Genomic DNA, 26,900 nt, shown 5'->3' on the forward strand with positions numbered 1-26,900 from the left:
AAATGTTGGAAAAGCCCAATTTTTGTAGGTGCTAAAATAGGGATTTTAAGATTTACAATGAAAATTTTTGTTTAGAAATGGCTGCTATTGATTTTTAATAATAATTATGTAGTTGTCATAATAGAGATGAATGTCAGGTTGTTATACCAATTATATAAAAAACCACGAGATGGCACATTACTGTATCTAATCTACTGAAGTAAAAAAATAAATAAATTGATTTAACTTTGAAACTTAAGGGTTAGAAATTATAAACTTAATTACACATTTCATGAGGTCCACAATCCACCATAGATAGATTGTCTACCTAATAATATATTGCTTGCATAACCATAAGTCTCACAGGCAACGCTAAGAGGAATGGGTATAATATAACCTGTCTAACTCACTGACTGATAAACATAGAGCCTAAATAATGATAGATTGAGGCTTGCAATTTACATAGTAAATTAATACCACATATTAAGTGTGCAATAAGAAAGCATTTTACAAATGTTGAGATTTAAAGTGGTGCTTGCACAAATTTTTTGAGATTTAAAATGGTCAATATTTAAGTTTTGAACACCGTCAAACTGAATATTAAATAACAAATTAAACAAAGTTTGAATCATATTATTGATTTGGCATTTTTATCAGGCAACAAAGTTTAAGGGATCAGCACTCAGCTGGTATAATAGTATATTATACATTTGAATAAAGTTTAATAAAATAAGAAAAAATATAGATATACAAATTTCCTACTCCAAATAATACTTCAGTAGATATAGACAAATGTATAACTACCATTAAACCAATTTCACATAGTTTAGTTTTGAGTATTACTTGTTGACAAAATTAAAAAGTACGTAAACATTATAATTTACTATAAGTTGTCAAAATCATGTTGTGTGGACAGAGCAATACATTTTGAGATATGATTTTACAATATTAAAAACATAATATCTAATCCCAACAATTGGACGGTTTTTATGTAAAGGGGCACAAGTCATATTTTGACATTTTTTTTTTATACATTAATTTTGTGTGAAATTTTATGCCCGATCGAATGGTAGCACTGTCGTGGTCGCACGATGATTTGTTATCACTGTATATTGAAATGCGATAAGGCACAAGTCTAAATTAACGATTTTTTTTTTTATGCAAAACGGCACAAGTCATATTTAATTTATATAATATTATAATTTTATTAGTTTATATTAGTTTTTATTAAACAACCAGCTTACACGTTACACGATGTCTAAAAGGACATTAAATTTATTATCTCGTGTTACAAGTAAGTATCTTTATAATATTATCTATATTTGTTCTGTTATACAAATAATTAATCCAGAAAAATAATGTGGTAATTTAAAGCTTCAGAAACTAATGTGACATATTCTGCTAAGAGAAAACTTAATTTTAATGGACTTCCACATAAAAAAATCCAGGTAATTGACATTTCAAATAATTATATTATTGTTTACAAAATATATAATCTCAACTTAAGATTTTATAAACATGTGGAGGGACTTGCTAAAAATAGAAATTTTTATGAAATATTTTTTTTATATTTCACTATATCAGTTATTGTTTTCATAAAGTTAAATAGATTTTGTTTTAGCCTAGACTTATTATGTTATGGTTATTTATATTTAAACTATAATAGTGATATAACTCAAAAGCCCCCACACAAGTTTTTTCAGTGTGGCTCAGTATTTATTGTATGAAATTGGTATTTAAATCAAATTAAAATATAAACTAACTAACTTATAGTTGACCAACTGGAGAAAAATTTGTGTTCCATGATGTCAAATGGATGCGTTATGTAAAAGACCAAAAGAATACAGTTTTTTACAAGACATCACTAAAAGATGAAGCTGTATTTCTTGAAGTAGATTTGACACGGAAAAAAAGTAATGAAAGTAGCTTACCTATGGCCTATGACGAAGAACTACCCATAACAATTGAAAAAAAAACAGATCTTATATCACTACTACCACTGATTCCAGATGTGTTTCATGACTACTATAAAAATTTAAAAACAAAGAAAAATGTGAACGACCCAATACTGTCTGATGACGAGTAACGTTTTTTATTGTTATTTGTTATTAATATTATGATATATTATTTTAATTGATATTACTTGATTATTTTTTAACCAGTACCTAGTCACAAAGAATGTGTGCAATATTATTAAAATGTTTAAATGGAATTACCTTTTCAATTATTTTTTGTTATTTGTTGTTAATATTATGATATATTTTAATTGATATTACTTTATTATTTTTTAACCAGTACCTAGTCACAAAGAATGTGTGCAATATTATTAAAACTAAGTTTGTTATCTTTATTATTTAAATACTAAAATATACATTATTAGTTGTTGTATGTCTTTATTTTTTTTTATTACCTTATGATATTAATTTATATTAATCAATAAGCATTAACATATTAATTAAATTTATGAAGTAAATGAAAAAGGGCACAAGTCAAAATCTTGTTTTATTAAATGTGTAATAGGGCACAAGTCAGTATATGAGAAAGGTCACAAGTCAATATTGTATGTGCAATTGGTCACAAGTCATTAATAAATGAAAAATAATGAAATTTCTTGTATACAAGTAGGTTTAAAAAACATATAAAATTATAAATAAAGTAGAAACAAAAAAAAAAATTTAATTCAGAAAAAATTAAAATTTTGGGAATGTTTTATGAGTCTCCTGAAAACCAACGAAAAATGACTTGTGCCCCTTTACATAAAAACCGTCCAATTTAGATCATAATAATTGTTAACATGAATAATATTTGAGATTAATACATATTTTATTGAATAAGATTTTTTTTAAAAAAAGTCTATAATGTAGTTAATGTTTAAATATAAATCATATACAAGTTGATTTAGATAAATGCATACAACTTAAGTAAATTAATAACAAAGTTTAAATAAGAAAAAAATATATACACATACCAGAAGTCACCTATATTTGGGCTACTTGTTACACATAAAGAAATAATCAACGTAAAACAATTAACAACATACTGTGTTTAGTTAATTTTGTCTAACAGATCCTAAGTTACTTTCTTTAAAACTAACTGTGATCCTGTTTAATAAATTCGGCATATTGTTCTTCATTCATTAAATTTGGTATTTCTTCCAGAGATGATAGTTCTAATTTGAAAAGCCATCCTGTATATGAAATGATTAACATTATAAAACTATACAATTCAATAGAAAATTCAAAAATATTATACCATTTTCATAACAAGATTGATTTATCAATGCTGGTCTTGTTTCCACTTGAGAATTAATTTCAACTACTTTACCAGATACAGGACTATACAATTCACTTGCAGCTTTTACACTTTCTAATGCACCACATTCTTCTATAAAAAATATTTTTTTGTATTAATACACATTTTAAGTTATGCAAAATCTTGTATCAGACAGAGACAACACATATATGGGATGATTTATAAGACAATATGAATTAATAGTTTAAGCCACATTACCTACCAAAGATAGGTAGGTTTTTTTAAATTAATGCTTAATGTCATAGAATTTATGATAATGTTTATTATCAATCTTACAAATATATATTTTTTATTTTATATTAAGGTATAAACAATCTGTATTCATTAGTTGCTAACACAGTAAATATATGTGGTAACTGATGATCACTCACCTCATTTTAGGCTAGCAATTAATATAATATTATGTAGTATCAATAATCTATATACCTTTAATTTTTACTTCAGTTCCAACAGAAGGTAGCTCAGCATAAACTACATCACCTAAAGCATCCTAAAATAAAATAAAAATAATTAGTAAAGTATTAAACCTATAGGTCTTTAATGCTCTATGTAATAAAATATAATATCAAATTTCGAAGGTTCTAAACTATTCAGAATTCCTACAAAAAATAAAATAAGAAACTTAACATAAAATTACATTATAATAATGTGTCAGCTATACTTATACATATATAACTATATAACATATAATAGCAAATTGAAAATGTAAAATGATTTATTCATTATTATTAATCAAGTATTAGAAGATGGAAATATTACATAACATCATTTTTTTAAATTTAGTATTTTTTTTTTTAAAATATTCAATACCAACCATTTTTGCCTTTGTCCAACACATATGAAATGAAACAAAGAACTTTAAACATGGCCTTTGTCAAATGTACCAATTTATCTAGTAAAGTAATAAGAAATCTGAAAACAGATTCAATTTTCATTCAGTTTCGATTAGCTTGTAGATTATTGATGTTCATTATCTTTATCGTTTGTTGTCACGCTCTCCGAGTCTATGACTATTTATAAAAGCAGATACTAGTTACAGATACATAATTCTCATTTAATTTGAGTTAGACACTAGACAGCATTGTTAGTTTGGTAGCTACTATTGTATAGTGTAAAGTGCTGTTTTGTGTCATTTTTATTAATTTTAAATGTAAATTAAAAATACCTTAAATTAAAATACCAATTAGAGCATGTTTGTTAGCTTTTATTGACAAATTTCGAAAAAATATTTTTGAGCCCAACATTTTTTTTTTTCTACAAAAACTATCCATCAAAAAAATTAATTGGTGTATATAATATATAGTTTTATTTAACTGATTTATAATTAACAATTATAATTTGTATCAAAATAATATTTATCATTTTAATGTATTTTTTATATATTTTTAGATTATCAAGTTTCGGGCTCTAGTTATAATCAAAAATGAGGGGAAGTCAATCTCGAGTAGACTTAACAACAAATTTAAATTTGTTTTCAGATTTTTTTATCACTTCATTAGATTAATTGATACAATTGGTAAGGAACATGTCTAAATTTATGTTCCAATGTTCCATATCTATGAGACAAAGATATAAACAGTCAGTATTGTGTTCCTTTAACATAAATTTATGCAATAAAAATAAATAAAAATATTCTAAACTCCAGCCCACGAGAGACCACTTCTAAGCGGCGACCAAAATTCATCTGTTTTCGCACATTCCCACCACTAAACTCTCCAAAACACTGGCTGTCGTCAACACACCGCCGACACCATTGCCGCTCTACCTCTGCCCGCCTATTTGTATGCGCGAAGGAGTAGTGCTCTCTTGTGGGTCGGAGTATAATGCAAAATTGTTCACATGAAAATAGTACAATATTTAATTACAAATAATATCACCAATCAGAATAAATAGATGACTAACTAAATATTATGTAATATATTTCTAAATAGTTTTAATAGATTTACATTCACATTAATAATTCCTAAGTATAATAATAATAATAATAAAAATAAAAATAGGGCTATAAATGTATTGTTTTTAAATGACAAACACTGAAAAAATGACAGAAATATAAACATAATATCCAGCAATGTTGGGTAGTAACATAAAGGTAACTTTATTATTTATTATTGAAGTAACACAAAAGCAACTACATTAATTATTTTATGAGAAATTTTAGTTAAAAAACTAATTACATTTTTATCATCATAAAAAAATTCCTGACAGAATAATTACTACTTACTTTTAAGTTAAAAAGGTAATGTGACACTATTATTACAGTATTTTGGCAACAAAAAAGTAACTTATTCAACACTGATAACTAGTTATTAATTATTACGGGTAGAAATTATAAACAATTATAATGCAACCTTTATAATTTATGTACCACTAATTTTAATCACTCTGTATTTATTATAAAGTATATCTACCAATTGATTTAATTATTATATTAAAATAGTATTTTTAGTGATAAATACAAAAGAAAATATGTAATAATTAATGAAATTTAATTTTAAAAAGGAAAAAATTAATCTAGTTGTTGATAACCTTTGTTTTGAACTTTCAACACTTCTATGATTTTAATTTTTATTAAACAACACAAAGGATTATTATACAGTGAACAATGTTAAATAGAATTTAAATTTTTTAGTAAGTATGAAGTATTTAGACAATTGAATAAAATTAATTAATTGAGTAAATAACCATTCCATATTGTTTGTTTAGTTTTTATTTTAATTAATAGGTAGGTGAATAATTTTAGTAATTATTTATTCAGCTTAAAGGTGAAAATTCCATTTTAATTGAATATTTTTAACCCAATAATGCTTTTTGTCATATTCAATAAGTGATTACCTAACTGATTAATATATTATTTTATTTAAAGGTTTTAGATAAATGTCTTAAATATTAATAAAATATATCATCTTTTGAATAGTTACTTGAGCATAATCTGAAATTCCTATGGTACCAATATTATCTTTCACATCAATCCATTCGTGTTTTTCAGTATAATAACGATCTAAAAACAATAGTTTTAGGTAAATATTTATTATTAAACAATGTACTGAAATATATAAACTATAGGCATTTTACCTTTAACGTTAGAAGTTGAAAAACGCAAGGCACTCGCTGATAACCTTTGAGTATGATTTGCATTTCTCCAGATACAATTAGTTACTTTAATAATTCTAATCATTTTTGTAGAAAATATTTTTAAAGTTCAAATAAAGTGGCTCGATTTCGTTGAAATAAATAAAGTGTAGGAAAAATGAATTACGACGAATGATACATTAGTTGTAATTTGTAAAAATTAAAGTCTAAAGTAATAAACTCATAAACTGAACGGGTGCTTGAGTAATACTCATACTGTAATACTTATTTTTAAAAGTCTAAAAACCGGTGTCTAGTATCCTTATCATCGTTTAATCAACTTATAACAATATAACCCACGACCTTAGATCATTATTTTTTAGCACAATCACATTCTCGCACCATTGAACTATAGATAATGTATATTATCTATGCATTGAACAATAGAAATTAATAACCTCAGGTTAGTGCGCGCTGAGCACGGATTCGTTGTTCGAGGCTCAGATCAGCTGCTGCTGCCGACTGCCGAGTGCTAATCAGTTTTACATTGTTCAGAACAATTTGTTCTATACTTTTACCGCGGTATGAAAATTTACTGTCAGTCTGCGGCCACAGATATAGATAATAAACTATATCATGATAATATGATAAGTGATAACTGATAAATATTAAACATAAACACCACCTACTAATACACCAAGTTGTACTTACTACTTTTCCACTTTTTAATTATTATGTCAATAATCAACGTTGGTCTGTTATGTAATTATGTAACGAGATTACTTTCAGACTACAGTTCAGTTTTAAACTATTCTAATAATGCATAAATATTCTATTAAATTTTATAGTTTGAGAAATTTGTGAAATCAATAAAATTTCTGTCAAATGCAATTGATTTTCAAACATTTAATTTTGAGCTGAGTAGTATTATAGCATAATATATACCTAAAAAATTTCTTAACATTTTTTATAGTAGAAATATAGTACAAATATGTTGATCTCTAATATATTAACTGCAATTTATTCTATGGTTTTTATTGGTAAGTGTTATTACCTAGTGCATAGGTACTAATTTTTATATAAAAAAATGTAAAACAAGATGCAAATTTTAGCTTAATCAAAATGTATATTACATATCTAACTTCTAATCTAATTCATAAGCTCACAAAGTTCTTAAAAAAAATTATATTAGTTTTTTAAATAAAACCTACTGTTTTAAAATATGTATCTATGATTTAGACGTTTAATTTATAAGTTAATAAATCCTCATAGTTAACCTTATCCATATAGGAAATATTTACAATTTTATGATTTTATACAACAGTTAAACAGTATAAATAGTTTAAGTTCTTCAATTCTTAATTGACTTTTACATTTTCAATAGATAATATTCTTAAATGTTAACAATTACATAGTTAAACTAATTGTGATATTTGAAAAAAAAAATGCAAAGAATAAGGATTTAATTATGTGTCAGTGTTATTTAACCACTCAATATTATTGTTTAAGTTGCTTAATATTTACAATTATTGTATTGTTTTAGTATCTACTATTCTACTAAAAGACGTACATTCATCAAGAGTATTGGAACTTAGTGATGGGTAATTAGTCATTATTCTATAATATATAGTATACTAATTAGTATTAAACAATTTCTAATTTTTTTTTTTAGGTTCATCGAAATGAAAAATGATGGACATTGGTTTATACTGGTAATCATGATAAAATTACAAATAAATAATTAAAATTACTATTAAATATTATTTAATCAATAATAGTTACTTTTAAGTTATAACCTATAACTATTAAAATTGTAATTACATTTTTGTTTTAAGTTTTATGCTCCGTGGTGTGGCCATTGTAAGAGATTAGAGCCTATTTGGCGACATGTTGCTCAAGCATTACACCACTCTGATATAAGAGTTGGAAAAATAGATTGTACTAGATACAAAAGAGTAGTTTCAGAGTTTGGATTGACGGGGTATCCTACAATAATGTTGTATGTTATCAATTTATCCATAACTCTCATTATTTAGTTACAGTTTAGTAACTGTGTTATTAATAATTATATTTCATATTTTCTTACAGCTTTAGAGATAGAGAAGGTGAATTTAAATTTAATAGTGAACGATCTACAGAAGAAATGGTTCATTTTGCAAAGCGATTAGCTCGTCCTCCTGTTCAAGAGGTCACCGATAGTAAAGACATTGAAATGCTCAAACAAACTTATAAAAACTTCTTTATGTATATTGGAAAAAGTGTTGGCCATACTTGGGTATTTTATAATATTAAACTTGATTTAAAATATAAATTTTCATAGATTGTATATCATGTTCTCAGGACCTATATTTTGATTTGGCAAAACAGTATCAAGCCCATTCTTATTTTTATATTACTCCTGAAATAACTGGAAAACAGGTATTTATCAATTCATTAATAATATTAATTTTTAACTGTTTTGACATAATATACATTAGAAACATATGATAAGGTTATAAAGTAGGATTATTATACCTAATGTACAAATTGTAAAAATATTGTGTACGATTAATTATATTCTACCCTGTAATGTATAATATATAAATACTTATTTATAGCATTTTGTTTTTGGAGAAACTCCTGCAATTGTTGTGTATAAAGAGGAACAACACTACTCTTTCAATGGTAAATGAGTTATGTTTAAACATTGGAAAATATTTATTATGTTATTATTAATAATAGCTGAAGAATGGGATATGGACTTCAATACAAGCTTAACACAATGGATAAACACCGAGAGATTTGATACTTTTGTAAAAGTAACTCGATCAAATATTCACCATATGTTGGAGACCAACAAGTATTTAGTTTTAGCATTAGTGGAAGAGAATAAAATTGAAAAGTTACCTCCACACCATTCAGAGTAAGTAATGTACAAATAATTTTGAAAGTATTGGAAATTGGTTGTATTCAAATTTGTTTCCATATAAAAAAAATCCTAATTCTTAATACTGTTTCTTAATATTTGATGCTACAAATATCTGAATTGATTTCTACTATACTTTCTATGTTTTATCATTACATAAAATTACATAAACTTGAAAGCTTATAAATAAATGAACAATTTTATGTTGTTTCAAAAAAATGAAAATATCAAGATTTGATTTTATAATAAAAATATTTTTTTTACTGTTATGTATTTGAATATTTTTATTTAAAAATTGAAAAAATAAATTGAGTTTCTTTTTTAGGTTTCTTCAAATGGTAGAATCAGTGATTGTTAAGAATAGAGAACGTTTTCATAGGTAAAATATTATATAAATGTATTCAAGATAAAATGAATTTAATTAATCGTACTACCTTTAAGGGACTTTCAATTTGGATGGATTGGTTCACCAGATTTTGCCAATTCTATTATATCATCAGATGTAACCTTGCCATCATTAATAATTTACAATTCATCTACTAGACATCATCATTTTCCAGAAGAAAAACCACATGAACTATCACCAGAATCAATTACTTTATTTTTAGAAGCTGTTAGAAATCAATCAGTAAAGGTAATAACAACCTACGTTATGCAATTTAATTATGATATAAATTATATAATTTATATGAACTTGACTGTAGTAATTATTAGAGCTTGGATTTAAATGTCAAAAAAAAAAAAATGCATTTGTGACCTAGAAACTAAAAAATGAATTTAATCGTAAATTTAGCAAAAAAATATGTATAATAATATATAAAATTGTGTAGGTACGTTTATAAATATAAAAAAATAGTAAAAACTTAAATTTGACAAATTATATTTTTATTACACTGCATAATTAGAGCTTCTTTAATAATTTTAAATTTATCAATTTAAGTCTGCCAACAAGTTTTTATTTACTGAAAATAACATATCTACATCAACTGAAGTGACTGGAGCAAATTTGAAAAATTTCATATCGATAAGCATCAAGTCTTCTGGAATAATATTTTAATATTTTCTTCTTCTTCTAATATTTGGCAGTATATTTTTTATTTGTTTAAAGCCTTTATTTTTACTTAAAAATTTAGTCAAATATATGAGAAATAGAACACAAATATATCTTAAAAATTAAAAAACGCATTAAATTGTTAAAAATGCCTCAAAAAATTGATATAGTTATACAACATGGAGTACTTGAAACACATTAGAAGCTTGGAAAGCTTGTGTAAGACATAAAAAAAAAAAAAATGAAAATGCATTAAAATCCAAGCTATAGTAGTTACTAGTTACGTTTTCTTTGAGATCTTTGATTATATGAATGCGATGAATTTAATATGTAAATAATCAATAAATCATATTTTTAAATAGGCTTATGGAGGAAGTGGTGTATTTATACAAATGTATAGAATGTATTATGAGACTAAGAAGTCCTTAGTAAATATTTGGGTCAGTAATCCTGCAGTCGCTAGCGTTTTATTTGGATTACCTTTAGGCTTCTTGCTACTAATATGCTATTCTACATGTTGCACAGACATTATGGATGCCAGTGATGATGATGATGATGGTATGTTTAAGAAATAATGACTATTAAAATTATTAAACTTAAAGAGCACAAAACACAAAAAATAAGTATTTTTTATTTGAAAGACCATTCAGTTCTAAGATAAATGGTACAAATTAGACATTTCTTTGTACATTATTCAATGAATTATGAGGAATTGAAAAACGATGCGTGATATCATTGGGCCCGGATCATTGTAATTGTCTATCTTATATATTTAAAAGTTCCTTGCTTCACATAGCAATTAACTAACCTAAATAATTTATTTTTGAAATTTAATTTATGTGTTTAAGATGATAAAAGTATCAACATTTTTATATAAAGTTTAGTTTTTTAAATACTAAAAATTAAGAAAATATTTTTTGTATTGTGTGCTCTTTTAACTTGAATTTAATTGTACATAATCGTTGCTTAAACATAAATTTTTGTTATTTATAATTAGAGCACAGATTTATATACATTATAAACCAATCAAATATACACTAAAACATCTTAAATATGTATAAATATATGCACTAAAATATTAAATAAAAAATATAAATGTATAAAAAAAACTTATTTTTTGATCAATAATGAAATAAATATATATAATAATGTCAATATTTAATCATTGTCGTAACTGATATTTCATTTTATTAGTTCACATATTTTATTTCCCTGATTATTGATCTAAGCCCTAAGGCCATGGCCTAATACCTGTTAATTTATTTTAATATTAATCGAAACTATGAAAATATAACATTTTTTTCTTATATTATAATAGACAATAGTATATATTTAAAAATGCCTAAAAAAAAAATATTGAATTATGCATTAAAAGATGAAATATGCAATTAAAATTTTAAAATAAGCTCTTTAAATACAAAAATGTCAAAATGTGCAAAAATATACACTGAAAAAGTTTCATTCCATAAATTGTTATGCCATGAAACAAAATATATTGTGCTCACTTAGCATATCATTTAATCAACCAGAATAAATATGCAAATACCTACAAATCCGCGCATTATTTATAATTTCTGATTGATATTTACTTTTATATAATAATAATTTATTATTTTATTTTGCTTCTTCATTAACGATGTTATTTTTCTTTCATTTAATATATGTTAAGTATTTTTGTCTGAAAGCATTTAATTATTGAATTATTCCATTTTTATTTTTGTTGTTGAAATTAAGCATCAGTCGTTAGTTCGTTGGCTGTATTAAAAATTGTTTTTAATAAAAATAATTAATATTTATTTATGTTTGTTTAATGCTGTTTAAAGTTAACAACAACTTATAACTAAATATGTATCTAATTATCTTACAAATACATACTTTTTTATCATATTGTAATGATACATTTACTTTTATTATACACTGTTATAAGTCAAATCAACTTAATTTTTAATTTTTCAGATGTACATCACGAGAAAAAAGAATAAGGTACTCATTCAAAAACATACATTTATTAACAGCTGTTAATATGTTGAACAAATATTTAAAAACAATAAATGACACATAAAATAACTAGTTATATACATATTGTTCATGTTTATATATGTACACATACAAAATAATTTAAAAAAAATAGCTAAGATTATATTAAGTTTCAGTATCTATATAAATCCTACTAATTATATAGTATATACATTAATTCTATTGGCTATTTTACTATTTAATCAATTCTGTATAATATACTATGATCTACTACACATAATTTAATAATAGATTATGAATTTAATATTTTCCAACTTTGAGTGAATGTTGAATTTTGTTTTAAATTAAGATGCTATAAATTATTTTATTTTTATCATAATTTTGTGACCACAATGGCATTTCAATACTGTAGCTTATTTTTTAATGTAAACTCTATCTTTAAGTTTGCTTAAAAGTGTTAAATATAAATGTATTATAAATATACTTCTATTGTGCTTAGTTTATATCACATTATTAATTTTTAAACTTTCCAAGTTATTAATATTAATTATATTAGACTTATTGTTGGTTACTAAAAACTTTGGTTAGTATATCAAATAAAATAATCTTTTTAAATATATTAAAAATAAAAATAAAATAAAAGACTGAGTCAAAATTTTGATTAAAATAATAATGATTAATTTAAATTATTCAAAATATCCTAGTTGTAGAAGAGAGAAGAAGTAGGAACAACAATTATAATTTATTACTCATCATTAATATTTCAATTAATTTAAAATTAAATAATTATTAATTTTATTAATTTTAAACCGAATTATAAATTAAATAAGTATAATATATCTGTATTTTATGTCAACCATTCAATAAGTCCATAAAAATCATTAACTTTAACTATTTTAGCAAATTTATAGCAATGATAATATATAATATATTATGGATGTATCACGCTATGTTAATTTTTCTTGTAGATTAATAACTAAAATACATTTGCCTAAAAAATGTATTCTATACTGTATTGCTACTTAAAAATGTTTATTTTATCTAGTCAATTTTGTATTATTTATTTTATTCTTTGTTTCTATGTGTAAACACTTAATTTTGTTGTAAGTTTATTAGTTTTAATTTATAACCTTTGATTATTATATAAGAAATACTAGTACATTATATTCCAAAATAAATTTAAACTTGGTGGGTGAAATCTTAATTTGATTGTTATACTTAATTTTCTAACATTTATTACAGTTTTTGTAATAAATTAGTCATTAATTAGTATATAACTAATTTAAAATTATTGATTATAACTAGAACTATTACTAAGATTATAATATAGGTATCTTTATTTTATAGCCAATAACTACAATGGTAGTATCCATTAACATACCTAGGTAGAATTAATTAGAATGTGTCATGTGGCACATACAATGTGTGCGAATATTGGAAATATAACATTGGATAAGGTTTATAGTGGTAAGTAGATCTGTAGAAAAGATGGTTGAACTGTGACTAAAGTCAGTTAATAAAAATGTGTGATACCAATGTAATTTATGGAAAAAAGTGGATAAATAAAATGGCTAAATAGTAAATAGAGATCGAAGTCAATAAATGACCATTACCTGTATTGTAAAACATATTGTGTAAGTCCTACTTAAATTATTTCTTTTATTTATAAAATAGTATTATCGGGTCGCATGAAAATTAAGTTATTGATCTATTAAATGCTTATAGTGGATTATTCATACAACCCAGTGTTTGAGTACCTATGACAGTGACCTATAGGGTGTTAACTGTTGTTAAGTTTATTTAAAATGTTTAAGAATTGAGATAAATAAGTTGTTTAAAAAGATAGCTAGTTCACATATTATATTCAAATTTAATTTACTAGATACCTATTTTGCAATTAAATTTCTGCTATGTGGATTTTTAAAATGCACACAGAAAAATTATTGACTTAACAAAACCAATCTTTACCTCAGGGTACTTGGGCACTATAATAATATTATTTCCTATTAGACTTGTATGCTATTTATATGTTATATTATTATTATTATTATTATTTATATTTTATATTCTATTGTATATTGTATCTGTATATTATTGTTTACAAGGTATTACATTTCTAAAACATATCGCTCTATGTACAAACATTTGTTATGAACAATTTTTATTAACAAAATATTTATGCCCTACCCCCCTTAAAAAAAAATCAAAAACAAAAGTCAAAATTATAAAAATTCCAGGGGAGAAAATTAGACAAATCGTATTCACTTTGTCTGTAACAACGGCTGTAACATTGTGTAGCGCTGTTCTGTCGATTTTTGTAATAGTCTGTCTAATTCCTTTTTATTGTAGTAAAACACCAATTCTTTTGGTTTAACCCCTCTAAACACATCAACTACACTAGGCTTAAGGTTGTAAAAAAACAAAGCCTGACCCCTGTCCGAAAAATCTTTAGTAAGCATTTCGATGACCTTAGCGGCGGTGAAGTCAGCTCCATACACATGAGAACAATCTATGACTACCGGCATATCCCGCTTGAGACTGTGTTTTGTAACCAGGTTACGGACGTAATCGGCCGACGGAAATACCAAACATCTGTCCGGGGTTAACATTAAATATTTGAAACCGGCGCGAGTTTTGTACTCTTGTATGGATATTTTGGGTCTAGCTGCGTGGTACAAAATCGAAGTTAGGTTCAGCCCTATGCCAAATAGGACACCAATCTCTAAAGGCAGGAATAGACATGCGAAAAAAGTGAACATCCCCGGGATCAGATCACTTTTCTTCGAACGATAAATTGGTTTGACAACCCTCACTTCTACCATGAACACCACTGCCGTTATGATAACCGCTGCCAAACAAGTTTTAGGTATGTAATAAAAATATGGTGTTAAAAACAACAGAGCCACGATCACTAGGATCGAGGTGTATAATCCACCCAAAGGGGTACGTACTCCACTGGCGTTATTCACAGCACTTCTGCTAAACGACCCAGAACCTGGAAAACTTTGAACGAACGAATTTCCAATGTTACACAGACCAATAGCCAATAGTTCTTGGGTCGCGTCCACAGTCTTGCCGTTGGCGAAAGCCTTACAAATAGATATGTTCTCCAGCAGACCAATCAGCGGCAAAACGACCACGTTTGACTTCATCGTGGACATGATTTCGAAGAAACCTATGGTCTCGTTGTTCCTTTGCATTGTGAACTGAGGTAAACGAAATTCCGGAAGACCCGCTGGAATTGTTCCGATGATCTTGTACGGCAATTCATTTTTTTCGTCTTGAGCACTTATGAACATGTAGCTCATGATAGTACAGCTGATGACAATTATCGAATTTCTGATCGATCCTATTAACCAAAAACTCTTGTTTGTGTATTTCTGAACGCAGCTTTGTTGTTCAGGGTCTGTGGGACCGATACGGACTTCGGCGATAACTCGCAACACCAACAAAAACACAATGCACCCGACCCCGATGACAGTGTCGCCGTAGCTAATAGTGTTGATGTCTTTATAAAGGGAACACATCATTTCCCACAGACTGGACCCGGTACCGTGGACACCGATCAGGTCTTTTATCTGGGATGCGATGATTAGCAACGCCACGGCGGATGTGAATCCCGACGACACGGGACCGGATACGAAATCGATAATTATGCCCAACCCGCAGACTCCCATGGCTAGTTGTATGACGCCGGTGAGGAAGCATAATAGTGTAGCGTACTCTGGACCGTAGCCGTGCAGTGTGCTATAAGTCATTAGCGACACAATGGCCGTCGGTCCCATAGGCACGTCCTTACAGCTGCCAACGAACGTGTAGATGAACGCCCCAAGAAACGAACCATAAAGACCGTATTGCGGCGGGAGACCCGCCAATCCGGCATACGCCATTGATTGTGGTATGACAGTCAAGCCTACTGTCACGCCGGACATTATGTCACCAAGTCCATCTTCAATCGTATAACATGGTAACCATTTCAATATCGGTACCCTACGCCTCACGTTTTTCATAGCCACTGTTTTAAAGAGTTTTTGCTTCATACACAAACAAATTCCTTGCACCGCTTCCACAGTACTTGTTTTCCGACCGGAAACGACTTCTTCTACGAGTATAAAGTCATCGCTGCCTAACGAACACTTATACGTATCATCGTGACTATTCATCGAAGAGTTAGTATCTCTGTCCGGCATGGCTGATAGATTTAATCAATAAAATTAGTTCTGAAAAAAATTTTTTAAAAAAATTCATGATTAAAAATTTTAATTTATCATTAAAAATTATATTTATAATAGCTAAAGCCTATAATACATGATAACTGGGTGCTAAAAAAATTCTCGAAATTCAAGTCCATTAGTCATTACATTTAACCAATATTATATTAGTAATATAATATTAGTATAATTACCTATACAGGAAAATACAAAAATAGTTATTTTTATAGTTGAAACACTCGATACCTTATAATACAAATGATTTTGTAAAACTTCGCACGAAATACTGTTGTATTGTGTATGTAAACTGAGAATAATATGTGCGTCATTCGTGATGCAGCGCGCGTGTACCGACAATAACTTTTTATTTTTTTAGATTTTTTTTCTTATGAAGTCTAAAGGTTTGTGATTGAAAACTGCGGTATGTATAATATTTAGTAGTTATATTGTCAGTTGTCGCCTGTAATATGTTTATATCATAAAGTAATATATTATTAGTTATTACTCTTAGTTTGTATAATTGTAATGAAAAAATAACAACAATCAACGCCTTTCAGAAAAAAACAGATAATTGTAATTAAAATAGTACGAATAATAATAATTGTAATATAATATGCAGAAATGTAGTAGGTATACATATCTACAATATAAATACCTATTTATAATGTGCTACATATAAAATAGCTAGGTTTGTAAATATTTTACATAGAAACTTATACATTTTTAATGATTATACTATTATAGTATATGATGTAAGCGTTTATTGAATTTAAATTTATTTTTATATGCTTAAAATTCCTAATAAAATCATAATTGCTTATAACTTGCCTAAGAATTAAAATATCGTAAAAACACAAATAATGTTCTTGTATTATTCTTAGCTACCTACCTTTAAATTTGATAATGGGTCAATTCACTCTATTATTAAAGGATACCTACTACACAAAATTTAAATTGCTGAACATGAATTTGCTATATCGCACGTTTATAAGACAAAGATTAACACTTGAATGTGACGTTCTCTTAATTATTTAATGATCTACGAAACGAGTAATTTCAAATTTCGTGTTTAATATAAACTTGTACGTTTTGAAAAATGTATGTTGTACCTATCTACTGTCATTTATTTTTATCCAAATTGCCTATACTCAATACATTTTTAGTTATACCTAAATCATATCAAAATTTCCGAAATTAAAAGCCCACTAGGACTTTCTATCAGGTATAATATATTTTCTCATATTGTTATGTTACAACTGATATTAGTGTGCAACATCTTCACACTAACAAACAATTAAACGATCACAAAGATTTTAAGTCTATACATAGATAACAATTGCATGCGTATGAAACAATAGTAAAGAACAAAAGGATTAACAAAAAATAAAACTATTAAATATTAATATACATTATACATATAATATCTACCTATTAGTTTGAATACAATGAGAACAATGACAGACATGACATGTTTGGTACATTGAGTACCTACACATCATCACTATTACAATTTGTCAATATATTCATCATTCAGCAATAATTAAAAACAGGTAGATATATAGATCCTATGTCACCGGTATAGGTGTATGATGTATATGTTGTATGTAGAATGTTATATTTATATTTGCAAACTATGATTATTAGGTTATGGATATATTATATTATGATTAACTACTTTGGATACAGTAATTAGAAAATATTAAGTTTTTATCTTATTAAAATAATATACTAAATTGTATTTATATTAATTTATTAAATTAAAATAAGAATTTTATAATAATAACTATATTATTATGAATGTACCTAACACACTAACACTAACTGTTTTGAAAAACTAATACTGTAATACCTTCTTATCCCACCTTATTTTATCTGATTTTATAGACGTCTGACATACGATAAAGGAGGTCTATAATATGATTAAGGTATTTTTAATTAGTTGCTTTTTTTAAAAAATTATAAAGTACGTAAACCATATTCCTAAAGTGGTGTTTCAACAACATATAAAATGGAAAAAAATTTCCGGATACCTAGTTGATACCTTGTTCGTTGATTTTAAACCTTTGATTCATAAAGCCATAATATAGTGGAACCGAATTTTATTAAAACTGAATTGAAGGGAGGGTAAACTTTATTTCTTGTTACCCACCACCATTTGCATCATACATGGCTACATAACTTACCAAAACAAATATTATGCTACGTATGTTATTTATCGGCTAGTTGTTTATCCCTATATTCTTTAAGGCTTGGTAAACATAATTACCTATACATTTATAACTTACATACATAGCTTTTTGGGTACACGCAGACCCCGCCCACTGAAAAAAAGGAGTGGTTGCTGCTCTTGAATTATAGATTCGGTGCCACTGCCATAATATTCTAACCTAACTGTATGGATAGAGGTGGAAAATGGAAATATAAAATTTCATTTAGAACAAAGCTTTTTCATTTTTAAATATCTTTTAAGTTAAAAGGATTTATAGTTTTCGAATAAGTAAATCGTAAATACTAAAAAATTTAACTCAAATAAATATTGATTATTTCAGAATAATATAGATACCTATTACTTTTGTCTTCCAAAATAAAAAGAAACTTCTATAAGAAATATTTGTAATTCAATATCAAACAATACTTTATAGATCATATATTGTATTATTAACACAGTAAAAAATTTTTGTTAATAACTTTAAGAGACTGGTGTAAAAACTATAAGTATCTACTTATGATCTATGTTTAAGTATCGGTAATTTATGTTATAATACATTTTATAATTTATACTTATAGTGTTCTATACATGGTTTAATTTTCAATGAATTTGGCTCCTTTTAAGTTATTTGTAACTATTTAAAGCATATATTATATTCTATTACTGTGAAAAAGTAGTTTTAATTTTATATCATTTTAAGACAAAGTAAATCTATTAGTATTATTAAATTTTTCACGGATACCTAACGGACGTGCGGGATCAACTAATAATTATAGTATGGTAAAGATAATTTAAAATCAATCAAAATTATTATGTATTGTGAATATATTTACGTAATAGCAAAAAGTTTCAAGTCTCGAATTTTGATTTACAACTAATATTTAAATTCTTAGTTTTTCGTTTAAGTATAACTTAAATACAGAATAACTATATAAAAACTGAGATGCTTAAAATAGTTTCGCGCTTGGTATTAAAAAGAACATTGTATTAAAGTTTAGGGCGATTGTAAATTCTCCCGATGGGAAATTCTCCCGGGTCTATTCCAGCATAACCTGACGCAGTGGCGTAGCCAGGGGGGGGCTGAGGGGGCTGCAGCCCCCCCCGAAAAGTTAAGAAAATTGATTACTATTTTTATTGTTTTTTTTTAAATAAATAATTTATTGTATATTACTAAACCACCGCTGTGTAAAAAATTGATCAGCCCCCCCCCCCAAAAAAAATCCTGGCTACTCCACTGACCTGACGGAAACATGTAAACTCTCTGGGGTCTTCAGTACTGCTAATTTAATTTAATAAAAAACATAAAATAAATCTAATATCTATTTAAGTTTCATTTAAAAATAGTTATAATAATTTTTTTCTCATAAACAATTGTTATCATACTATATAAGTAAAAAAAAAAAAAAATTAAATGTCTTTGAATAGAATAAATAGGGCCAAGATATTTAAAAGAAATGTTATCATTGAAAATGCAAACATAAATATTTGTTGAAAATTTCAAATCTCTATGGTTATTTGTTTTTAATTACGTAAAAAACAAAATTTATTTTGTCAAATATATTGCAAAATAATAATATTAATAAATGAATGAACAATTTTTTTGGGTTTATTAATTATTTATTATTTTGACAAATAGGTACTGTAGGCTTTACTTTTAACAAAGTATAACCAGATATAATATCGAATTCGATACCAAAAAATCTACCTTAAAATTGTTGGTAAAAGTATTTTTTCTACCATAAAAAAGTGTCTACAGACACAAAAAAACATATTATTGTAAAATTATAGACTTAAAACATTCAAGTTACCACTGTTATAAGAAGCAAAGTTAATTTTTTTTTAAGTAACTTGTAACTGAAACCAATTAAAATAAAAATGTTACTTATTTGTAACAGTAATATTTTTATATTGTTTATTATACTAAGTGTACCTAGATAATTATAATTTACTTGTCCCATTTATGAAATATACACATAATAAGTACCTACAGACGCATACTTATATATATTTACCAACAGGTGACAATTATTACTTTCTAAGTTAGAAATTCTATAACTATGTAATGATTTACTTTCTCGATACGAATCTACATTTAATGAAAAGCTCACTGCTCAGGTACTGCATAAAATATTGTGTATGAATCCAAAAACAATTCTTAATAGCTTATAATATGTTATTTTGTACCTTTTATATTTTAGTCTCACGTGTATAGTGTATTTTTAATAAAGTTATATATATAGCCAATAGCCATATAGGCGATAGCTATAAAGCCTAAAGAGTCTCAATAAATTTTGTTTATTATAAAACAAGTATTTAAAATTATAATATTCATAAATATTTAAATGAATATATAAGAGTCAAAAGTAAAAACAATTTTTTTATCCTAAAACTTAAAGATAGTTCTTATTTAGGTACTACTTACCATACCTAGACATACAGACAAAAATAATTAAAATTTACCAGTGCTCTAATAAACATGTATACATTAACTCTCGTTAAATAAAAAATGAAAATATAAATACTTATATTCAAATATTGTTTGCACATTTGTGACAAATATTGTTAACACAATAACAGCATATAATAATGTTAAATAAAATACCAAAATGTTCATTATTATTTACTACGTACCTAAAGTTAAATATATTTTGTATTTTACTGTTTCAAAGAAAAATTATTTAAAAAACTATACATACTAGATAAAATATTAATACCTACATATCTATAGGCAATACTACAAGTCCAATAATAATAATAATAGCAATAACAATACATATATTATTTAAAATTTACAAACTACCTAAATAGGACCAAGTTAACTAAATAAAATAATTAAATAAAAGTATATTACTTTTTATTTTAAAAGGTAATAAAAACTAGACTGATATTATGTTTTAAATTTAGAATCATTATTCTTATTCTTATATATACTTGCATGTATAATAAATTATAATTTATCAGAATCAACTTATTAACATATTTAATATTTATAGACTTCTAGCAGTCCCACGAAATATCAAAATATATGTGAACTTGTAAAAATTAAACTTGTTTAAATTATTTTATCTGCAGAGTATTTAATTTCTTCTCAGAGTTGATAGCAATAAAAAACTTCGATAAACATACGAGTATATTATGTAATATTATGTTCATTTATAATTTTGTTTTCTAGTAAAACAAATTATGTTTTTTAAACTGTACTTAAATTAATTAAAAGATAAAACACATTAAGGCATTTTCTAAACGACACAACTATAAACAATTTTAACATACTGTGTTTATAAATTAAATTATAATACATATTATTTATTTATATATAAATAATTATTTATTTATTATAACATAATATTAATGTAATAAATTAATATTATAGTTTTATAAAATATCAATTGTTTTACTTAAAAGTCATACAATGTGCTTTGTCGTACAGGTACGGCAATACAATTATATAGGTATACTTTATTTTTACCGGGAGATCATCCAATAATAAGGACATCCGTCATTCATAAATACTTTTTAAAATTATATATAATAATTAATAGCCAATAATTATTAAGAATTAATACTTAGTAATATAAAATTTAATTTAAAATTAAATAAATATATATATATACCTATATATTATATAGTAAGTATAATACCTAATATAGGTATGTACTAATATATTGTAAATACCTACTAAAATAATTATAATTTACTCAAATTCACTATAGTGAAAAATAATAATAAAATAAGGATTAGAATACAATAAATAAATTACTTACCTGTACAATAAGCTCCGAATGTGATTTTTTAAGGGTACCTATGTAACTGAAAATATAGCAATGTGTCCATTCAAGCGTCTTCGCTAAACGTCTTCTGCTTCTGCGTGTACTTATTTCATCCGATGAACATCAAGCTACTCTCCCCTCCAGTTTTTATATGATAGGGCTCCGTTAAGTCCAGTGTGGCTAGGTCGGAGATATAACCTATAGCAATTAAATAACTTAATTTAGTCACTAAAAGTGACATGAATATAATAGCTTCCATTTCATTATAATTTATAAATTTTAACTCTCATGAATTGTTTAGAACAATTATACTAAGAAGTGAAAAAATCATTACAAGGAATTTAAATAAATAAGATTAAAATAAAATAATCTAATATCAATTATGATTTACTAAAAATAAACCAATTAAAAAAAAAAAAATCAATTTTTAACACATTATTTTTGTTAGAAAAAGCATTAGACAATACTATTATTGCATCTATCTTGTTATCTTTAACTGTTCTAAATAATCATTACAATGGCGCTCAGTTATTGTCCGGTTTTAAATCCACAAAAATTGCCTTTAAAATTCTATCATTAATCCTTATTTCAATCAAAAAATACTATATTCCCCACTTATCTTTCTTTAAACATACTGGTAATGTATATGTTTTGCATGTAATTAGTATTTGAAAAATTATTTCTTTTAACTCAATATTTAAATTGCTAAAACTAATTTTCAAACTAAAAATATGTTATAAACACAAAATATATAAAAAAAAAAAAAAAAAATTTTTTCTAAAAATTAAGCGTTAGTTATATCAATATTAATTTGCATTAAATTATAATACAATTAAAAGATTAAAAATTGATTTCCTTAGTTTAATTTTTAGCCTAATAAATTACCTAATATTCAATTTATTAATGAAATTTAATAATAAAATATACGTATTGAGTAACGTTGTTGGTGTATTTTCGGGTATGACGCAAACATACAAATACTTTAGATTTTCATCTTCAGCATTTTTAGTTTTCATTTATTAAACCAAATATTATTTTGTGCAAATTGTTTTTTCTATTCCGTAAAATGTATAATGTTTATAAATATTAAGTAGCAAGAAAAGTTTTATAAATATACAATTAAAAATAACGTTTTAACAAAATATATATATATATATATTGACTTGACTTTCATTGGAAAGGTTAAATTATGAGTATTATAACTTTATCGTATATTGAATAATATTATTGTATGATTTGGCTGTACGTCAAAAGAAATATATAACTATATTTTTAAGATAATATTTTTGAAATTACTGTGGGTACCTACACAAAAATATAGTAAAATATACTTTAAATAATGAAACTTAATAAACAACCAATAATATATTAACCAAGTATATCATAAAACATTAACTATTTTCTTTTTATACATGTATAATAGAGCCATTTGAAAATGTAGCACATAATAGATAATAATAATATTTTTCAATTTACCATGTTTAAATCAACGAGAAAAATAAATCAAGATAATCGTATTCTTTAAAATTTTAAAGCTAATGCATCGACTTAGAAGTTCATAATATATTAGGTTATTTAACTTCATTATACAATCATAACAAATTAGCATACTAAGCAATATTTTTTTACGAGGAATAAATTAACTGCATTGTATATCTACAGACAACAAATTTTGCAAAATTATATAATGTTTTATTTCATATTATATTATTATACATTTATGTTTTTTTCTATGCCAACGTAGTTATTGTTTATAAAATAAATACCTACGATACCACAATGTCTAGGTACTTTCTAATAAGCCACAAACTACGAAAAAATGTTCACGATCACATATAAATTGTCAAGGTTAATTAATTCTCATATAAATCAGTAAATACTCTCAAAGAAAAACTATTATTCTATACTCAAGTGCTCAACTCCAGCATGTATATTTAGATATTATAGCATACCTATAATATTATAATGTAAGTGTTTGTAATAAATAATAATATTAAATAGCTAGGTAGGTATAAGGTATACTACAAAAGCTATTACAACAGTTAATGAGAGTATAGGTACTAACAAAGTTTTATATGTATAAATGTATGTAGACATTAATTAAATAATTCTATATTTAATTCTAATTATTACTAATAAATTATTTTGCCTGACTTCTGGGTTTTGATATTAAAAATGTTAATATTGCTTTTTATGACAGCTTACAACGTTATCAAATTTAACTTACTGTATTCTAAAAACCATAATAATAAAAATAGGTAGCAAAAATTTTATAAGTCAGACGAGATCCAAAATCTAAAGATTGCAATTTTGCATTTTACGATAGCGTTTTGTGATTTTATGTTTTTATCAAAACTATAGCCATTGGTAACAAAGAAAGCGTTTTTCGTTTTGTGTTTCATTTAATCACTTATATCGCATAAAAATCAAAATAGTGCCCTTTGTGGCCATACGAAAATCTCGTTCAATGGGACCTTAAAGCAATCGTCTTAACATTTTATCTATTATGGGCTATGGCACCTTATTTAAAACAGTGATATGCATTATTGATATTATATTTATTATTTATATAAATTTAAAAGCAATAAAGATAGGTCATCAAATATTCATTTGAAAAACGATTTTAAATATAAATCTACACTTCCATTGTTATGGGATGAAGTGAGTAAAGTTGGATATAATTATAATTAATAGATATCTGCGGTACATAGTTTCCACAGACCTCTGCAGTTTTTTTAATTTTATACTTCAGAACAACTTAAATATAATCATAATAAAATCAATAAACACGCATATTTTTATTTTAAATAATATTACAGTATTACTGTTTTTTAATTGAATTTTGCATTTGATTTTGATCAAACGTACTACATTCTATAATCTATCATCTATATGTACATTAAGTATTTTGGTATGAACTCTAAGTAGTTAAATCTACAAGAACAAGTTAATAATATTTAACACAGTTCAATGATTATATCTTCGTGTGTTGCTATTAACGGTTTATACGTTTGTCGCTCATTATTGATCAAAATACCTTTATATGACCGCGATTCAATATCGTTTTTAATACATGAAAATAATGAAATACACAGTTTTTATATTCATGGTGCTCACTGCACGCCTATATTTGACCACGAGTAAGCAGAAGATTTAGCGAATACGAATGGCCTACCATACATAATATTAAATATAATAACTGTATATACAATTATTATACATTGTAACCACTAATCACCTACGGGTATAAATTTAAAAAATAACTAATAATAAAACCTGATTGAACGAGCTTTCCTAGGCGTTTTGCATAGGCAAATTATATATATATGTTTATATATCCTGCGCATGGAGAACCTACGTTGATGTGTTACTAAACTCACAAATAGGACCCTCATCCCTCATGGACACTTTATAACACCTTTATAATAAGTAAATGTAATATTTATCTTCATCCATGTACCTATAGGTTATTTTATTTTCTTTAATAGTTTCGTAAATAAAAATTGTAATTTTATATAATACAGCAATTGATTAAGTATACTTGCAATACTTCTATATATATTTTTTATTATAAATTATTCAAAATAATACACATCTGTTCTATAAATTGTTTTATCAGCCAATATTAGCTAACCCATTAATACTGCTTAGGAACACCGATTAATTTTATCTAGACATCCGCTACAAACCATTAAACGTTAAAGACTAAATACAGCACATATAATTATCTAGTTCTAGAGAGAAAGCTATTAACGCAACTGCTGCATCATTTGCACTACCTATCAATATCATCACATGAACCATACGATACCATTGTGAATAAACAAATATATTTTTATTCATAATTTTATAAAAAAAAAATTGCTTTACATAACCCTACCTAACCTTTATTTTAAAATATCTTTATAATTTCTTGTCATTTTAAGGGTGAATATACATTATACGTATACAACGCACTTATACATTTTAATACCTAGTTTTTAGTGCACATACAATGTAGGTACATATTATACGTACTCTACAATTGCATGACCGCATGGACTATATTACTATAATATTATGATTTTAAATTAATAATTTATCGATTTATTCGTAATATTAAGCCAAAGAGGACCAAATATTATGTATTACCTATGGACTATGGTCGTGTATATTATGATCAAATAATGAAATTCGTTTAAAAATTACACCAGAATTAAAAAAAAAATATTAATCAAAAACTCTTAATAAATTAAAAAAAACACAATATACACATTTATCTAAGATACTTCCCATTCAAGCCTATGTATCTAATTTATTATGGCAATGGCTGGTGATCATAACATAGAAATTACTTACTTATAATTGGTATTTGACCAATCCAAAAACAAACATTGCTATAAACCATGATATGGGATGATGAAAATAATTAATA

At 25.4% G+C, this 26,900-nt stretch overlaps 3 protein-coding genes and 1 long non-coding RNA gene across 4 annotated transcripts; 2 read left to right on the forward strand and 2 right to left on the reverse strand.

Moving 5' to 3' along the window:
* The first annotated feature begins 814 nt into the window (after nt 1-814).
* LOC114119040 (uncharacterized) lies at nt 815-2,993 on the forward strand. Its single transcript, XR_003591996.2, has 3 exons — nt 815-1,273; nt 1,354-1,427; nt 1,753-2,993. It is a non-coding gene; the product is annotated as an uncharacterized LOC114119040 (long non-coding RNA).
* Nucleotides 2,939-6,859, reverse strand: LOC114125257 (glycine cleavage system H protein). The gene is made up of 5 exons (XM_027988834.1): nt 6,367-6,859; nt 6,213-6,292; nt 3,718-3,781; nt 3,232-3,363; nt 2,939-3,166 (listed from the first exon to the last, which is right to left on the reverse strand). The coding sequence occupies exons 1-5, from the start codon at nt 6,467-6,469 to the stop codon at nt 3,069-3,071; spliced, it is 477 nt and encodes a 158-aa protein (XP_027844635.1). The 5' UTR covers nt 6,470-6,859; the 3' UTR covers nt 2,939-3,068.
* A 186-nt stretch (nt 6,860-7,045) lies between these two features.
* LOC114125256 (protein disulfide-isomerase TMX3-like) lies at nt 7,046-13,500 on the forward strand. The gene is made up of 12 exons (XM_027988833.2): nt 7,046-7,403; nt 7,907-7,964; nt 8,036-8,075; nt 8,199-8,362; nt 8,452-8,638; nt 8,704-8,781; nt 8,961-9,027; nt 9,085-9,265; nt 9,594-9,647; nt 9,710-9,902; nt 10,682-10,877; nt 12,276-13,500. Exons 1-12 carry the CDS (start codon nt 7,355-7,357, stop codon nt 12,299-12,301), a joined length of 1,293 nt encoding a protein of 430 aa, XP_027844634.1. The 5' UTR covers nt 7,046-7,354; the 3' UTR covers nt 12,302-13,500.
* Nucleotides 13,501-14,531: 1,031 nt separating this feature from the next.
* On the reverse strand, nt 14,532-26,900 carry LOC114125259 (sodium-independent sulfate anion transporter-like). The gene is made up of 3 exons (XM_050204285.1): nt 26,825-26,900; nt 22,481-22,684; nt 14,532-16,516 (listed from the first exon to the last, which is right to left on the reverse strand). Exon 3 carries the CDS (start codon nt 16,484-16,486, stop codon nt 14,558-14,560), a length of 1,929 nt encoding a protein of 642 aa, XP_050060242.1. The 5' UTR covers nt 16,487-16,516; nt 22,481-22,684; nt 26,825-26,900; the 3' UTR covers nt 14,532-14,557.

This window comes from Aphis gossypii, chromosome 1 (genome assembly GCF_020184175.1).
Source record: "Aphis gossypii isolate Hap1 chromosome 1, ASM2018417v2, whole genome shotgun sequence".
NCBI lineage: Eukaryota > Metazoa > Arthropoda > Insecta > Hemiptera > Aphididae > Aphis > Aphis gossypii.

Coding starts and splice junctions, on each gene's coding strand:
- LOC114125257 (XM_027988834.1), bottom strand. CDS start 6,469: ATGATTAGAATTATTAAAGTAACTAATTGTATCTGGAGAAATGCAAAT. Junction 6,293..6,366: donor TTCAACTTCTAACGTTAAAG/GTAAAATGCCTA, acceptor TATTGTTTTTAG/ATCGTTATTATACTGAAAAA. Junction 3,364..3,717: donor AACTGAAGTAAAAATTAAAG/GTATATAGATTA, acceptor TATTTTTTATAG/AAGAATGTGGTGCATTAGAA.
- LOC114125256 (XM_027988833.2), top strand. CDS start 7,355: ATGTTGATCTCTAATATATTAACTGCAATTTATTCTATGGTTTTTATT. Junction 8,076..8,198: donor ATGGACATTGGTTTATACTG/GTAATCATGATA, acceptor TTTTGTTTTAAG/TTTTATGCTCCGTGGTGTGG. Junction 8,639..8,703: donor AAAGTGTTGGCCATACTTGG/GTATTTTATAAT, acceptor TCATGTTCTCAG/GACCTATATTTTGATTTGGC.
- LOC114125259 (XM_050204285.1), bottom strand. CDS start 16,486: ATGCCGGACAGAGATACTAACTCTTCGATGAATAGTCACGATGATACG.